At 41.2% G+C, this 18,961-nt stretch overlaps 1 protein-coding gene and 1 pseudogene across 1 annotated transcript in view; one reads left to right on the plus strand and one right to left on the minus strand.

The window, feature by feature from the left end:
• The window catches only part of APPL1 (adaptor protein, phosphotyrosine interaction, PH domain and leucine zipper containing 1), a 40,738-nt gene extending 40,598 nt beyond the window's left edge, over window positions 1–140 (minus strand). Inside the window, exon 1 of the mRNA XM_006892212.1 lies at window positions 87–140. Coding sequence (XP_006892274.1) covers window positions 87–140 — 54 coding nt within the window. The remainder of the gene's footprint in view (window positions 1–86) is intronic.
• A 4,213-nt stretch (window positions 141–4,353) lies between these two features.
• Window positions 4,354–4,706, plus strand: LOC102847084 (annotated as a pseudogene).
• Window positions 4,707–18,961: the final 14,255 nt, after the last annotated feature.

Below are 18,961 nucleotides of genomic sequence, written 5' to 3' on the forward strand. Positions count from 1 at the left end.
CGCCCACCTGGGCCGGGGCGGCACCTGCAGCGACGCCGGGTAGCGATCCGCCGGGGCCCGCTCCTTAGCCGGCCCCCGCGCCTCACCTGCGGGCTGTCTTCCAGCGTCTCTTCGATGGGCAGCTTGTCGATCCCCGGCATCGTGGCAGCGGGAGGACGACGGCAGGAGAAGCGGCGGCCGCCTACAGCTCCCCAAACTGGCCCGCCCGCAGCAGCTGACCCTGGCCCGCCCTCCCTCGTAGGCACCGCCGCCGTCGCCACCCCGCGCCACCCTCGCCAGGCCCCCAGCGGCCGCGCGGGAAATCCCGCCCTCTGGGCCCCGCTGCTCCGCCTCCCAGCGTACCCATTGGCTCGCGGCGACGTCCGTCAGCGCTGAGGGGCTCGCCGCCAGCGTCCTCCGTCGCGCCGGGTGCGGGCTTCGGCGGCGGCCGGGGCGGCGCTGCGGGCCTCGCGGAGGAGGGTGTGCGCGCGCCGGGGCGTGATTCGTGGGCGTCGGCGACGTGGGGCAGCCCCCGCCCGTACGGGGCAATGTGGGCTGGTTTCACTTCTCCCGCAACTTTATTCTTCAGAGACCTTTGAAAATTGTCTGCTAATGCGGTCTTTTCTTTCATTTCCTCAAATTAAAAGCATCCCCATCGTGGCTGGAGCTTTCAGTCTTTATTACGCCAAAATGGTGCTGATTGACTTTGACTCAGGGTTCTGTGAAATCCCTAACTCTGGACTTTTTGTTAAATTCGTGGAAGGTAGACTCGGAATCATTTTCTCGGATTGGTTTACACACACACACACACACACACACACACACACACACACGCCCCCAAGGATTGACTTTTCTAAGAATGATTTTTCTTGAAAAATCAGTTTAGAGATTACTCTGTTGCCCTGATTTCTGAAATAGCCTTGAGGAACTGACACGCTCCAACTTCGACGCGTTTGTCTTTTCAAAAACAATGCAAATCTTTAAAAAATGAAGACACTTGTCATTTGATAACTGATTAGCATTTCTCTCAGATTTAAAAACATCAAGAGAGACCTAAGCTTCTTGAGCTTCTAATTTTTCTCTCCAATTTAAATACGCCAAGAGAGACTTGAGCTTCTAATTTTACAAATAGACGGCAGGAAGTGAAGCTCAGAGAAGTTGGAGATTTGACCAAATCAAAACCTAATTTCTCTTTGGCCCTGTACCCCCCAACCTCACAAGTCTGTCTGTGTAGAAATAGAAGCTTTCAACAGGATGCAGAAAAAAGGCATTCGCCCTGAAGGAATGGGAAGGATTTAAAAAAAAAAACAAAACAAAAAAACAGTGTATTCAAACTTTGTAAATAAATGAGAGTAATATTGTTAAAAAGGCGTTCACCTTCTACTAAAATTCCATCAATCCAGTCAAATGTCATCAAATTATAAAGATACCAGATAACAATGGTTAGCTGCATGTTTTCCACACATACATTGGCACACACTCAAAATTCAAATGTGGTAACAGGAATGGAAATGATAAATTTTAAACTAAAATACTCCATTTCCTCATGCTCTCTGGAAGGAAAGGTAAAGTTAGGTTAAAGTTTTACCAGGTAGAATCTCAATATAATGTAATCTTGCAATATAATCTCACGAGAGTTACCTTGCATTTTATAAACTTGTTGTTAGCTAAGTATTGACTAAGATTGTTTATCTATAGACAACTAGAGAGCTTCTCAAACAGCTGTTTAATTGTTGAGAAAATTGGCTTGGAGTCAGTGCTTACATTTTGCACAGTGGACTCCCCAGCTGCTTGGATGCACCAGCATCATGCAAGACCCCAAAATTCCAGGCCTGCCCGTGATGGTCGCTGTGCACTCTGTTGGCACAAACACCATGAAATGGACTATTGGATAGGAAGCCTCGCAAAGAAAGTGAGCTGAATTGGAATGTGACTTAGATTATTAGTGGAGAAAAAAAAGAAAGTGTTGAGAGAATGTCTGGTGTGACTGAGAGGAGGAGTTACTCCTTTATCTCAGCCAAGCCAGACAATTCCAGTGAGGAATTCAATTAGGCATCTGAATCATGTGGATTGGATAGTGTCATGAAGTGAAGTACTTTTCCTTTTTTGTAGACTATATCCATCTTGTCTCACATACTTTGGGCATGTTGCTAGGAGAAGATAGTCCTTGGAAAGAGACATCATGCCTCGAAAGGTGGAGAATCTGCAAAAAAGAGGAAGACCCTCAACGAGATGGATTGACACAGCAACAGCAGTGATGAGCTTGAGGGCATCAGAAATTGTGAGGATGGCACAGGATAAGGTAGAGTTCAGATTTGTTGTTATGAGTCATATTCAACTTGACAACACCTAAGAACAACATATCCATCTCAACTGTATTTTTTTTTAAAAAAAAAAAAGGGCTCTCAAGCTGCTTGTTGTCATGCTCAGCTGGCTGAAAAACAAAGACAGATTAACATTTAATTGAGTGAAGTTGGAGTTTCGTCGAGTTATAAAACTAGAATCTTTAAGGGCTTCCTAGTTGGATCCTCCAACGTTAGGCCACTCAATACCTTCCTGATAAAAAAGATGGCTGTACTTCCTATAATAAAACATCTCTAAGGATACAGAATCCACAGTCTCCTTTGGTGCTCAATCTAAGTTTAATTAACCAAAGTTTGTACAGTTAACCAAACAGTTGATTTTACGCCTATTTCTTTTGTACTGGAAATGAAGCTTGTTCGAGAGAATGCCTCAGGGCATGCCGCCTGTGTGTGGGCAGCTGAGTAAAAACTTTGGCCAGCTGGTTAATTTTATGGAAGCCAACGCAGGATTCAATGGCACCCACGAAATAATTCATTGAGATATTTCACACCTGTAATTTACAACAAAAGGACATATAATCTTGTAAATACTTGTGAAATATTAGTCTCTGAAAATTATATTTTTTTTCTTCTTATAATTACATTTTACATGGTATTCCTTGAAGTTCTGTCTGGTCTGTGGTCAGCCATTGGGGGTGGAGGGAATCCAACAACCTAAATGAGCCTGGTACTTTCCTTTATAAAATTATGCCCCTGGGCCTGTGGTTTTCAAATTTAAATGCATATATAAAAATCATCTGAGGAAGTTGTTGGAATGGCCTGCTGTAAGGTTCTAATTCTTTAGGTCAGAAATGGGGCTGGGAATCTGAACTTTAAATCCCTGCTTGTCCACAGAAGTCTGGAGTAGGGAATCTTGAAACCACAAGTTGAAACACTCTACCCTAGCCAACCTTCCCTATACAACCATCAATTTTAGGAAATTTAAGGAGCCAAGTGCACATTTAGAAATGGATCCTTGATTCTAATAGGAAGTGCTGAGATAGGAATCCTTTAAGAGCCAGAGAAGCCTCACACTCATAGATGCTCCCACAAAGATGTCATCAATATGAAATTCCAGGGGCTCAGGCTCCTCTTAAGGTACTTTTGGAGGCATTGAATACTAAATACCAAAGATCAGATAAGTTGTGGGATGACATCAAAGATACAGCCCATGAAAAGAGGAAACAATGAAAAAAGCAAAGGTCATTACAAAGACAGAGAAAGAAATGACCAAAATGGATTTAAGAAGAGACTCTGAAAATTGCGCTGGAGCATCTAAAAGGCAAAACAAAGGGAAAAGATGCTGAAGTAAAAGAGCTGGACAGATTCCAAAGGACAGCTTGAGAGGAGAAAGCAAAGTATTATAACAAAACGTGCAAGGAGTTGGAGTTGGGGAATAAAAAGGAAAGAACTTGGTCAGTATTTCTCAAATGGAAAAAATTGAAAAATCCAAGCCTCAAGTTGCAATACTGAAAGGCTATGTGGGGAAAGTCTTGAATGACCCAAGAAAGCATCGTGGAAGATGGAGGGAATACACAAGCACTGTAAAATAAGAGTTGACTGACACGGAAAAATTTCAAAAAGTACCATATGGCTTTTCCTTCACTATCATTTTTCGTGCAGTCCTGTTTTATCTTCACTATGTCTTATTATGCTTTCTGAAACAAGAGGTTCCTGGCCAAGAAACAAAAGCAGAACTGTCCCATTTCTCAGTGGATTTTAATGAAAACTGGCAATAAAATCAGGTACAACTCCAAGAGAAGAAGACATTGGAGAAGAACTGAGCTGGGTCTCTAAGGAGTCTCTCATATGATGGCAGCACACATAATTGCATTGCAGTATATCAAGTTGACTGGCATGCTACAATGTCAAGTTTTAAATTATCTGATCACTTCCCATGGAACGCATGTGGGTTTTAGGTTTTATGCACCCATGTTGTCAAATATAGGAAACCTATGGTGTTTTTAAAAAATGTACTCTAAAAGAAGCAACGCGGAGGGAACGGGTGTGATTCGAGACTGCAGCCAGCACCATGAGCCTCCTCAACAAGCCCAAGAGTGAGATGACCCTGGAGGAGCTGCAAAAGCGAGAAGAGGAGGAGTTTAACACGGCCCGCTCTCCGTGCTCACGCAGTCGGTCAAGAACAACACGCAAGTGCTCATCAAATGTCGCAACAACAAGAAGCTCCTGGGCCGTGTGAAGGCCTTCGACAGGCACTGCAACATGGTGCTGGAGAACGTGAAGATGTGGACCGAGGTCCCCAAGAGTGGCAAGAACAAGAGGAAGTCCAAGCCCGTCAACAAGGACCGCTACATCTCTAAGATGTTCCTGCGTGGGGACTCGGTCATCGTGGTCCTCAGGAACCCCCTCATCGCCAGCAAATAGGGTCACCCCCCTCTCTACAACCCTGCCCCACAGCCGCCTCCTGCCGCCCCTGGAAGACTTGTCCCTTACTGGGAATAATAAAGTCCCTGTGTGGTTTTTTTCTACTAAAAAAAAAAAAAATTACTATATGAACAAGAGCCATGTGAAAAAGAAGTTCAAGATGCAATTGAAGCCTTTGGAAAAAATAAGGCTCCAGGAATTGATGACATACCGGCTGATGTTTCAACTAACAGATGCAACCCTCGATAAGCTCACCAGTTCATGCCAATCGATGCCTGACCAACTGACTGGAAAAGATCCATATTTGTTCCTGTCCCTGTTACCAAAAAAGGTAATAATTTCCAGAATGTGGAAATTACTGAACAGTATCACATATCCCCACACATGTTGCTGAAGATCATCCAAAACTGGCTAGAACAGAAAGTTGACAGAGTACTGCTTGAAGTTCAGCCTGAGTTTAGAAGAGGCAGTGGCACCAGGGATATCATTGCCGATGTCAGATAGATCTTGGCTGAAAGCAAAGGATATTAGAAGAATGTCTATTTCTGTTTTATTAATTATGCAAAGACTGTGTGGATCATAACAAACTATGGCTAACAATGAGAAGAATGGGAATTCTAGAACACTTAATTATGCTTCTTTTGTTGTTGCCCTGAAACCTGCTCTATGTTGTGCCAACTTTACTCTCTCTGACACACCTACCCTCATTACCCCAGTCACTGTATCAATCCATTTCATTGATGGTCTCCCTCTCTTTCTGGATCCCTCCACCCCTCCAAGCATGATGTCTCTCTCCAAGGACCTGTCCCTCCTTGCAACATGCCCAAAGTATGTCGGATGAAGCCTCAGAAGCCTCCAAGGAGCAGCCTGGCTTCACCCTCTCTAGGACGAACCTGTTTGTTCTTCTGGCAGTCCATGGTATACTCAAGACTCTTCTCCAGCACCAGACCTCAAAGGCATCAATTCTATACCTAGACAAGAAACTGTTGTTTGAACAGAGCAAGACTAAAGTGTGCCTGAATTCAACCCCACAATCTTTCCAATCACTCACTATGCACCTGAGAGATGGACAATGAATAAGGATGGCACGAGAAGAATCGACGCATTTGAGTTGTGGTATTGGAGAAGAGTGCTTAGTATCCCACGGACAGTCAAAGAACAGATACCGCTTGGAGAACGCGTACTCAGAGTAGTCCTTACAGGCTAGGATGGCAAAGCTTTGTCTCACATACTTTGGATATGTTGTTAGAGGCTATTCTTTCCTTGGAAAGTAACATCATACTTAGAAAGGTGGAGGGTCAGTGAAGGAGAGGAAGACCTCAACAGCTGGATCGATACAGTGTCTGCGGCAATGGGCTCAAATGTGCCAGGGAAGGGAAGGATGCCACAGTATAGGACAGGCTTCCGATCTGTTGTTCAAAGGATCATTACGAGTTCAATTAGATGGCACTTAACAAAAACATAGTGCAAAGAATCTTAGGATGTTACCTAAGTACATTACTTTGTAATGAGACTCACTTTAACAGATTCCATTTTTTTTCCTTCTTCATACTCTGTTGAGATTAACCAAATTCAAGAAATAAGCACATTAATTTTTAATTTGGGCCTAGTGTTAAGAAATTGTGCTGCAACCCCGAAGACTAACAGTTTGAATCCACCAGCTGCTCTGAGGGAGAAGGATGGACAATCTCCTCTCATGCAATTAACTGCCCCTGAAAACCCATTGGAGGATCGGTTATGGGTCAGTTCTGACTTGAGTGCACACAACAACAATTTAAGAGCCTGAGCCACTACCAACTACTCTAAGATGTTAGAATCAGTGGTATTTAAAGTAGATGAAAGTGTTTACAGTTGAAAGGTTCTGAGGAGTGGGTTGTAAGAAGGGCTAAGAAGATGCTGAGAACTGATGATGAGAACTGATGATAAGTGAGATAATTCTTCACTGTGTCACTCTCTGCCTTTGATTTTTATATTAATACTGTTGTTGGCATCAATAAAATGGTCTGGGCATCAATAAAATGTGGAGGAAATTCTATAGTTATTACTTTTAACTATACAAAGGGGGAAACTTATTTATTTATAACGTGCATTAGTTTCTGTCTTTTGTAGCCATCTTGATTCACTTTTGGAGGAAGAGGACACTAGGAAATGTTTTTGCTTATGGGAAGTACTTGGAAACAAAGCAGCAGGATTTGCATTTGTGTGGAAAGGGTGGCTGGGGTGGTCCCTCCCAGAACACTAGATGTTAGGTGCCATCCAGCTGACTACTATTCACAGGGACCCAATGAGCCACAGATTGAAGCCTTGCCTTGTCTAGCGCTATCTTTGTGATCTCCGCCATGCTCGAGCTCATTGTGTAGTCACTCTGTCAGTTCATCTCGAGGAGGGTGTCCTCCCTTTCTCGGACCTTCTCCCTTCCCAAGGAGCTCTGGTGATAGTGAGTAAGGAGTTGCATTGCTAATGCCCAAACAGGTGATTCTCACCCATCAGCTGCTTCAAGGAATAATGAGGGGCAATTTGCAGCCTTGGGAAACCTGAGTCAACTAGGAGTCAATTCTGACTCAGTGGCGCATAACAGCATTTATGACAGCTGGACGTCTTTTCCCAAGGACTGGCTCCTCCAGAAGTAGGTATTGAAGAGAATAAGCCACGAGAACACTAGGTGGTGCTGTTAATTCAGTTTGAGGATTCAAATGCTCTCAATGAGGCAATCACTCTTCATGTAATAAATATTTTTATTGATGAACAAAACAATAAAAAGGGAAAACCTTGCTCTTGTGGAACTACAGTGTGGTAGGAATGGAGAGGGGAGAATGAATTACAGTTTTAAAAAAGTAATATTAGAAATATAGTTTATCAACAAGTTAGTTTCTAGAACTATGTGCAAGTTCCTAGGTATAAATAGCACTTGGTTTGATTATTAAACAGAAGGTTAGACGTGTGACCCCACACAGAAGTGCCTTGGAAGAATCTACTTCTGAAAGTTCAACCATTGAAAACCCTATAAATATTAATTTTGTTCTGACACATGTGGAGTCACCATGAGTTAGAATCAACTAGATGACAGCTGGTTCTAAGTGCTTGGAAAATAGGTCAGAGAAAAGAGGTGGAGGATAGTTGTAATTTTTTAAATTTATTTTGTATTTTATTTTTAAACTTTATTATTAATTTCGATGAAAATTTACAGAGACTTTGGATTTCCATTCATTCATTGTTGCACTTTTCTTCCCTCCCAACCCTCCCCCCTAGTACACTAACCTCTTGGAAAAGTGAAAGACAAATTCTTTCATTGTTTTACAAACCCTCCCCCAGGTACACTCCACTTTGCAGCCTTTGCTCTGGACTCCTGTCATGACAAAAATACCTAATCACATATCCCTTTTAAACAGTTTTCTCCCTCATCTGTTTCAACGCAGTATATATTATTGAACCCATCTTTCTCAGTCTCCCCCCAACCTCGATGTCAGTCCTGTTTTACAACAGTGGCACCAAACAGTGTTTGTCCTTTTGTGACTGAGATACTTCTCTCAGAATAGTGTCCTCCAGGGTCACCCATTTTTTAATAATATTGCACGAGTTTCCTGTTTTTCAATGCAGCATCCATTGTATTCCATTGTGTGAATATGCCACAGCTTCTCTATCCATTCATTTGTTGATGGACACTTAGGTTGTTTCCAACTCCTTGCTATTGTGAACAAAGCCGTGATAAACAAGGGTGTGCAGATAGTTGTAATTTTTTTTTTCTGAACAAGTTTTATTCTTGGAGACTAAGGAATCTATTACTGATTGCTTTGCATTTTTTTACCCCCTCCCCTTTTTCATAGTGTATTATTAGGATTCCAATTTTCATGTTTCAACTCCCACAACAGAGAAATTTCTTTTTTTTTTATTTTATTTTATTATTTTTGTGTGCATGTACCGTCAGATCAGATCTGACTGGTACAGGAGGAGATTGCCCCTCCTTACCCGGCAGAGCATCTGGTGGATTCGAACCGTGCACCTCTGGGATTGTAGTTGCAGCTTCTTGCCACTAGGCCACCAGAGCTCCCCAGAGAAATTTCTTAAGAGCAGAAGCTGTTTTGCTGGTATAGCCCTCAGTGCCTTCATATAGACGACTTCTTACATGAGCAGATAACTCATTAAAACACACAGTAAAAAGGAGAACTATCTTTTCTTTGCAAAGTACACATTCTTCTACTAAGTTCGTGCAAGGTATTCCATCTGGTAATCAGAAACAACAGCTATTTCAAATGAGTTGGTTTGATTCCAGGTGGTACAGAATTCTGGGCATAATGAAGAATGAAGAGTCTGACAGTATTCTGGATTCTGTTTACTTTGACTGCACAGACAGCTAAGATTGGAATGGCTGAAAGAGAACTGGAGATGGACCATCATAAGGTTTCTTCTTCACTGTTTCACAAAGTTTCCTCTTAAATATACAACAGGCTCCAAGACAACACTTCATTTTAACTACAGGTGGTAAAAGATGTTACAGCAGAGAATCCAGATGTTTTAAAAAAGAATGGAAGTAAGTTTCATTCTTAATTCCACCTGTGGCGAGGGGACTTTTGCCCGTGGCCTTCACTTTTAGTTCCTCGAGTTTCTTCTGTTCTTCTTTTTGTTTCTGATTGAAAGCCTTATCTTCCTCGTCCATCTCCTTGGTCTTCTTGGGTTGTTTCAGGGGCTTCTTCTTACCACCTTCGCGGCCAGACATGGCACCGGCCGCCCCTTTCCCAGACCTGCTGCCGAAAAGATAGTTGTAATTTTAAATAGGCTAGTCAGAGTGGATCTCTTTGAGAAAGTGACATCAGAACAAAACTATGAAGATAACAGAGGGAGCCACAGGAACATGGAGATGGGAGACATGCCTGAAAGCAGGACCTTAAGGACAGAAGCCTTAAGGCCTACCTTGGGAATTACTCAGAGGACAAGTGTCTAGAGAAGGAACAGTAAAGTGTGATGAGATGGAGGAATGAGGAGTCCAGACTGCGTAAGGTCTTGCCAACTATTATGCGGACTTTTGCTTTCCCCCTAAGTGTGAACAAAAAGACCTATAATAGAGGTTGTGATTTGAAACAAATATTGGGGAAGCTGAATGAGTTAGGTGATAAGTGAAATAATAAATTATGGGCAAATTAACATCTTAAATAAACTTGGTGATTTATAAGATGCACTGGCTTAAAGAAAGAAAAAGAACATTGATGACTTCATTATCACATTAATGTTCCAGATACACAACCATAAGCAATCTCTTTATTAATAAGAAAAGACAATTATTTAATCTTTAAAAGATATATAGTTTACCCTTTTCTCTTCTTGAATAACTCAGTTCTGAAGGTATTAGGTCCTGAGTATAGAAGTCAGTGGAGGTTGAAGGAGTGTCTGTGACCCAAAACTAGGTTTCAGAGTATAACTAGGTGAGAACAGAGAGCAGCCTGGAAGAACCAACAGGAGGTAAGCAGAGTATGTAAGCTGGAGACCAAGGGGGTTATTGTAAAAACATAAAGAGGGTGGTCAGGTAGAACGGCAGGCTGGGGCAGGGATGTCGACTAAAACTCATGCTGCATTTCAGAACTCAAGTCCATGAAGGTGGACGGCCAAGTGCCAGACTCTGAGTAGGGAGAATAATGAGGACTTAATGAAGCACAGCATGACTGAAATTAGACCAAACTAAACAAAAGGACAATCATAGTAAAAGACAACTGGTATATAAAAACCCATGAAACTGTGTACAAAATCAGTCTTGGAGGGTTAAAAGAGATGAGATTCAAGGGGAAAGTGGAACAAAAAAAAAATAATGAAAATGGGCTTTTTTTGCAAAGTACAAATATTGTTGGTGTTGTGTACCATAAAGTTGGAACCAACCCACAGCTGACCCTCTAGCAGATTTTCAGAGGCAGTTAATCACAGGGGAGGAGATTTCTCATCCTTCTCCTACAGAGCAGCTGCTGGCCTATGGGATTACAGCGCAACTTCTTGCCACTAGGCCACCAGAGCTTCTAGATAAGTATAATATATGTATTTTTAAAATAGAGTACACTGCCCTACTATTTTTATCACTGTTTTTCAGCTATAAATTGAGGGAGGAGAAGGAGAGGGAACCCGAACACAACACTTCTATCTATATGGATAAAAACAAACAACTCATCATCAAATAAAATTCTAAAACTGACAAAGAAATAAGTGGATTATATAACCTCTTAAATAAATTAGGGAGCCAGTGCACACTGACATAAATAAATGAATCAGTAGAAAATTTGAAAAGTAATTTGTTATTTACTTGGATTTAAAGTAGGCCTTCCAAATGGTTCATTCCAGTTTGACCAGATCCTCTGCTAAAATTTTTAATTTCTAAATCAGAATTTACAGTGGAAGAAACTCTCCAAGTTATTTTTATGTGTACCAAAAGGTAAGGACCCCACCTGAGGACCTATAAGACTCACTTGGAGATCTTACTAAAAATGTAGATTCTGATTCCTTATACTTGGCCTAAGGAGCGCTTGCAGACTAGGTCCCTTGTTGACACATAGGCCATGCTTCTCCCATGATTTAACAGTGGCTCTGAGGGGGAAAATTATCAGTCTCCTGTTATGATATATTATTATTGTTGTTATATGCATTGAAGTCACCGGTGACTCATAGCCACCCTATATAAATAATAGCTCTGAACCCTTCCCTATCTTGGGCCAATTTCACTGTCTCCGATGCACCCTGATATCCCAATCATTGTGTCAACCCATCTCATCTGGGGTCTTCCTCTCACCCTTCCAAGCATGATGTCCTTCTCCAAGGACTGGTCTCTCCTGACATGTCCAGAGGAGGGGGGCTATGTGTTGGAACCAACTAAAAGTAAACAAAGAGGAAAAGAGGAACTTTTCACTAGACAAGCTTGTCAGACACTGCCTGTTATGGACTGAAGTGTGTCCTCCCAAAATACGGCCCTCAGCAGGGCTTTGATTCTCAGTGTTTTGGATGTAATCACGTCACATTGGTGAAATGATCTGATAAGTCAATTGGTTGTAAAATGATTAAAAAAAGGTGGTATGCAATACCCTTAATCCAATTGCAGCCCCCATCAATATAAGGGTTATATGGTTTGTAATACCTTTATCTTTTAGGAGATAGAGGAGATAAAAATGAGCCTGACTTGGTATTGAGGAAGAGACCTCAACACCAAGAAGAAGGAAAAGTCCAGAGGACTCAGGTTCCTTCTCTGGAAATCTCCTCAATCCAGAAAGTAAAAACACAGGCCCAGAGGTACTGAAGAAAGACAAGGGCTGTGCTCCAGCCTCAGTACAGAGAAAGCCTTCACCCAGAGCTGCTGTCAACTTTGACATCTTATCCTGCACTATCCTCACAATCTCTGATATACTTGAACCCATTGTTAGTCGCTGGGCCAATCCACCTTGTTGAGGATCTTCTCCTTCTCTGAACCTCTGCCTTTCCAAGCATGATGTCTTTTTCCAAGTACTGGCCTTTCCTGACAAGATGCCCTAAAGTATGTGAGACGAAGCTTCACTATCCTTGCCTCTAGAGATCACAAATGCTGCACTTTCTCTAAGACAAAACATTTCTTTCGCTCATCCTGGGATATTAAAAACTCTTCTCCAACACTACAATTCAAAAGCATTAATTCTTCTGTCATCCTTATTAAGGATGACAAAGTTCAGAAGTATAGAAAGAACTGAAAAAAAAAAAAAGAAACCCAAAAAACCAACAAACAACACAAAAAGGCTTTAAATAGGCACACCTTAGTCTTAAAATTTACATTCTTGCTATTTAGAACTTTGGAGAGATCTATGACAGCAGGTTATTCCCAATGCAACATGCCTTTTGATTTATTTTTTTCTTTTAGTTTCTTGAGTGCTGTTAGCATGGTGTTGATTTTGGATCCAAGTAAAATTATACTGTTGACAGCTTCAGTCTTTCTTTCATCTATCCTGAGCTGGCACTGTGGTGCTTTAGTGGTCAGGGATTGCTTTGCCAACCTAAAGGTACACAATTGGAATCCACTAGATTCTCTGTGGGAGAAAGATGGTCAATCTTCTCCCAAGTGATTTATTGCCTTCTAAAGCCTGCTGGAGGGTCAACTATGAACTAGTTCTGACTCAATGATGCACAACAGCAAAATGTGAGACAATAAAATGCTTGTTAAGGCATTTTACCACTTGTGTTATTTCTGTGATAGTAACACTGGATATCTAAGATATCGTCGTATAAAGGCCAAGAGTTAAACACCAGTAGTGGTACAAATCAAAATCACATGCCTTCTTGATCAACGTTATATACACTTCTTAATCATAACCAAACACCCAGAGGGAATGTTACCAATTGTGTAAATGTCTTAATCATAATTAAAAAAACACCTTGAAGAAATGAGTTTCTGGTCCTAGGACCTCAGAAAATTAACCTTGGGAATATGAAGGTCAATTGGCCTAACATAATCCTCAAAAATAACATTCTACAACTCTGGTGGCCTAGTGGTATGAAGCTGTGCTGCAATCCCAAAGGCATGTAGTTCAAATCCACCAGCTGCTCCACAAGAGAAGAATGGACACTCTCCTCCTAGATGAGTTACTGCCTCTGAAAACCCACTGAAGGGTCATCTATGGGTTGTTTCTGACTTGAAGGCATACAACAACAATCTGTAGTTACGTCTTCACTGTTTTGACAAAGTCCTACTATGAACTAAGATTTTCTTTTTGGTGAAATATTTTTCTATATTTTGTCCTTTTTTTGCTTATGCTTTTGGTGCTGTATCTATGATTCATTGTAAAAATCTAGATCTTAAAGCATTATTCTTATGTTTTGTTCTAAGAATTTGATGTTTTTATTTCTTGAATTTAGGCCTTTGACCCAGTTAATGTTTATTCATGGTGTGAGGTATGAGCCCAGCTTCTTCCTTTTGTATGTGGAAATTACATGTCCTGTCCCAGCACCCTTGTCCAAAATCAGTTGCTCATGTATAATGATCTACCTAACTTCTTTCCTTTTTCCATCTTCATCACTAGCTAACATATTGGATAACCTGTCAACTTTTTTCTTTTATTTTATTAATTTTAGTGAAAGTTCACAGAGACTTAGGATTTCCAGTCATTCATTGTTTCACTTTTCTCCCTGCCCATTCCCTCCACCCCCCCCCCAAATCACTCCTCTCCTTGAAAAGAAAAATAAAACTCTTTCATTGTTATGCAATCCCTCCCCTCAAGTTTATTCTACTATGCAGCCTTCGTTCTGGACTTCTGTAATGACAAGAATATCCATTGATATGTCCCTTTTAAACAGATCTCTCCCTTATGTTTCAATGCAATATAGATTGTTCCTCCCCTGCTTGTCTGTCTTCCCTTAACCCTGATGTCAGTTCCATTTTACAACAATGGCTCTGTGCAATATTTGTCCTTTTGGGGCTGAGATATTTCACTCAGCATAATGTCTTCCAGGGCCATCCATTTTGCATGATATTTCATAAGTTCCTTGTTTTTCAATGCTGCACAGCATTCCATTGTGTGAATATGCTAGAGCTTCTCTGTCCATTCGTTTTTTTGATGGGCAAAATTAGGTTGTTTCCAGCTCTTTGCTGTTGCAAACAAAGCTGCAATAAACATGGGTGCTTTGGTGGCAGTTATGGTTTCTTTTTTTTAAAATCCATTCTTTTTAAAAATTTATTCACTGTTGTACATTTTCTTTCTTCCCCTCCCCCAGCTCACCCAACAATGCACCCCTTGATTCAGATTGTTGTCATACACATAATGCCCAATCATGTATACCTTTTGAATAGTTCATCCCCTCATCTGTTCTATTACAGTGTTCATTATCTATCCACTCTCACATTCTCTCCCCAACATCCCACCATTTGTCCTACTTTATAATACCAGCATTATGCAGTATTTGTCCTATTGTGAATGAGAAATTTCACTCAATATTATGTCCTCCAGGCTTCCCCATGTTGTGTCATGTTTTACAAGTTTGTTCTTTTTCAATGCTGTGTAATATTCCATTGTGTGAACATACCATATTTTTTCTATCCGTTTTTTGATGGGCACTTGGGTTGCTTTCATCTCTTTTTTATTGTGAATAATGCAGATATAAACATGGGTATGCATATATCTGTTTGAGTCCTGGCTCTGGTTTCTTTAATGTATATTCCCAGTAGTGGAATTGCTGGGTCAAATGGTATTTCAATTTCCAAATTTTTGAGAAAGTGCCAGACCACCTTTCATAGTGGTTGTACCATTTACATTCACACCAAAAGTGAGTAAGTGTTCCAATCTCTCCACAACCTCACCATCAGTTGTGTTTACTGGCCTGTTGGACCTTGCTATTGTTACTGGGGTGAAATGATATTTACTAGTTGTTTTGTTTTAATTTAAATTTGTTATTAATTTCAATGAAGATTTACAGAGACTTTGGATTTCCATTCATTCATTGTTGCACTTCTCTCCCCTGCCAACCTTCCCCCCTAGTATACTACCCTCTTGGAAAAGTGAAAGAAAAATTCTTTCATTGTTTTACAAACCCTCCCCCAGGTACACTCCACCATGTAGCCTTCTCTCTATACTCCTGTCATGACAAAAATACCTAATCACATGTCCCTTTTAAACAGTTTTCTCCCTCATCTGTTTCAATGCAGTATACATTATTGAACCCATCTTTCTCAGTCTCCCCCCAACCTCGATGTCAGTCCTGTTTTACAACAGTGGCACCATGCAGTATTTGTCCTTTTGTGACTGAGATATTTCACCTAACATAATGACCTCCAGGGTCACCCATTTTTTAATAATATTGCATGAGTTCCTTATTTTTAAATGCAGCATGGTATTCCATTGTGTGAATATACCACAGCTTCTCCATTCATTTGTTGATGGGCACTTAGGTTGTTTCCAATTCCTTGCTATTGTGAACAAAGCTGCAATAAACATGGATGTGCATAGTTATGGTTTCTTTAGGGTAAATTCCCAGTAGTGGAATTGCTGGGTCAAATGGTATCTCTTTTGGCAACTATTTGAGAAAGCGCCATACAGCCTTCCATACTGGTTGCACCATTTTACACTCCCACCAACAGTGAATAAGGGTTCCAGTTTCTCCGCAACCTTGCCAGCATTTGTTATTTGCTGTTATATTAACTTTTGCAATTTTTACTGGGGCGAGATGATATCTCATAGTTGTTTTGATTTGCACCTCTCTTAGAGCTAGGGATTTTGGCCATTTCTTCCTGTGTTTGTTCACCATCTGAATGTCCTTGGTGAAGTGTCTGTTCATATCCTGTGCCCATTTTTAAATTGGGTTATTTACCTTTATCTTGTTGTGGTGATGTGTCAACTTTTTGCAGATACCATTCTCCCATTCTCAGCCTCACTTCTGCTCTAATGTATGTTTCACAAGGGAAAAGGCTCTATTCTGTTTTTTTTGGGGTACACATTCAGCCCGTTGTGTCAGATGAATAAATGACTGCTTCAGCAGAGACAAAGGAATCTAGCAGGTTGATGACTGCTTTCTCGTACGTCTTTTCATCCTTTGGTCATGCCTGCCTTCACACAGCTTCCTTCTAAAGATGTGATATTCAAAATCTCCATGAACTGTAAATATCTCTTGGTTTATCCATTCATAGAATGGTTTTTAACACTCGTTTTTATAAACTCATCCTTCTGTGTGCCTGTTCATGTTTCATGTAAAATCCTTTGCTCGCTCTTTGTTGTTAACTGGCATGTGGTTGGCTTCTTCTCCATGGTTGTAGGCATATTTGAGATCTTTGTTGGTTTTCCATGGCATTTCATTTTACCAAACATGATGTCCTTTTCTAGAATCTGTTTTCTCCTGTGATAGTCCAAAGCAGCAGGTCAAAGGGTCACTATCATTGCTCCTACATAACATTTGGTTCTATTTCATTGAAAACTGCTTGTGATGTTCGTTCTTCTGGCAGTCCCAGTATATTCAGTATTCTCACAATGTTGTTGTTGTTGTTGTGTGCTGTTGAATCAGAATGAACTCATAGATGACCCTCCAGCACATTTTCAGAGGCTATAAGTCATACTGGAGGAGATTGCTACCATTCTGCTGGGGAGCACCCAGTGGATTGGAACTGCCTGCCTTTGAGTTGGCAGTGCTACTCGTTACCACTAGGCCCAGAGCTCCCTATACAGTGTTGTTGTGCTGTTTACTGTAAAGTCAGAACCGACACACTGCTGACCCTTTGTCAAGTTAACTGCATGGGAGGAGACTGCTTATCCTTCTCCAAAGGAGCAGCTGGTGGATTTGAACTGCATATCTTTGGGATTGCAGCATAGCTTCTTGCCACTAGGCCACCAGAGCTTTCTTCCCTGTACAATACTACAGTTCATATATGTCAACTCTGGGCTTCCTCCGCTCCTTTTCTTGTTGTGTATCATAGAGTCAGTCCATCTGGCACAGGAGGAGGAGATTTCTCCTCCTTCTCCAGAGGAGCATCTGGAACTAGGTTTTTTTTTTTTCATTTTCCAGATTTCACATGTATATGAATCTCTAATGGCCCAGTAGGAAGGCATTGCACTGCCAACCTGAAGGCAGGCAGTTGAGATCCACCATCTACTCCATGGGAGAAAGACAGGCAGTCTCCTCCAATGTAATTCACAGCTTTTGAAAACCCACTTGAGGGTCAACAATTAGCTGGTTCTGACTCCACTGCATGTAACAACGACAACACAAAGTGATTTTAAAAGTCAAGGAAGGCTTGGGTTCCACCAGCAGCATTGTGGGAAAAGGGTGGGCAATCTCCTCCTGTGCAATTTGGAGCCTCTGAAAAACCACAGGAGGGTCAGTTATGGGTCGGTTCCAACTCACTGGTACACAACAACAGCTCCCTACACACTAAGCCACCGGGGCTCCTAAAAGGCCAAGGCTTGGATCAGACAGACTTTAGTCATCGAAGTGAAATTTTTGCTTTTTTAAAGATTAAAGAAATCTTTTGTAGAAATATTTCTTGACTTCCATGGATATTGATTGTTAGGTAGAATGAAATTATTGGCAATTTCTCCATTAATTACAATGATCTTTCTCGGTCTAGCTTCCTAGTACCCATGCTGAAAGGACCCTTGGTTACCCTAGATTTTACATAAAGAGACTGACTTGTTAAACTTAACATTTGTGACACAACACCAGAATGAAATATTAAGTTGATCTCTATCTGATAGAAACAATTTCCTCGATAAGTGGAGTCTTCTTTCTTGGAGAATATATAGGCTGATGTAGTAGGTTAAGTGTTGGATGCTAACAAAAGATTAGCAAATCAAACACCAAAAAGCTGGATGTAGAAATTCCATATGATGCAGATATTCCACCACTTGGAATATATCCTGAGAAAATTAGAACTGAGGCACAAACAGAGACTTGTACACTACTGTTCATGGCAGTGTTATTCATCATAGCAAAACCACGGAAACAGCCCAGATGCCCAGCCACAATCAAATGGATTGAGAAATTATGGTACATTCACACAATGGAATACTACACAGCACACAGGAGCAATGATTTTGTAAATAATTTCCTAACTTTGAAGGGACTGGAGAGCATTATGCTGAGTGAGCTAACTTAGTCCCATAAGTACAAATACTGTATAAAATCATTATTTGTAGCCTTTCTACGAAGATGGCGCCGAAAGCGAAGAAGGAAGCCCCTGCCCCTTCCAAAACTGAAGCCAAAGCAAAGGCATTAAAGGCCAAGAAGGCAGTCCTGAGGGCATCCACTCCACAAAAAAAAAAAAAAAAAAAGAAGAAGATCCGCACATCACCCACCTTCAGGCAGCCTAAAACGCTGAGACTCTGAAAGCAGCCCAAATACCGAAGGAAAAGCACTCCCAGGAGAAACAAGCTTGACCACTGTGCCATCATCACATTTCCCCTGACCACTGAGTCAGCCATGAAGAAGATAGAAGATAACAGCACACTTGTGTTCATTGCAGATGTCAAGGCCAACAAGCACCAAATCAAACAAACTGTAAAGAAGCTCTATGACACTGATGCAAGGTCAACACTTTGATTAGTCCTGATGGAGAGAAGAAGGCTTATGTTTGACTAGCTCCTGACTGTGATGCTTTGGATGTTGCCAACAAAATTGGAATCATCTAAACTGAGTCTAGCTGGCTAATTCTAAATACAAATTTTTCTCACCATAAAAAACAAACAAACAGGTAGTCAAGACAGCATGGTGCTGGTACAATGACAGACACATAGATCAATGGAATAGAATTGAGAACCCGGAAATCAGCCCATCTATTTATGGGC

Source organism: Elephantulus edwardii, unplaced genomic scaffold (assembly GCF_000299155.1).
Source record: "Elephantulus edwardii isolate Elephantulus edwardi_28Jun2011 unplaced genomic scaffold, EleEdw1.0 scaffold00113, whole genome shotgun sequence".
Taxonomy (NCBI): Eukaryota; Metazoa; Chordata; class Mammalia; order Macroscelidea; family Macroscelididae; genus Elephantulus; species Elephantulus edwardii.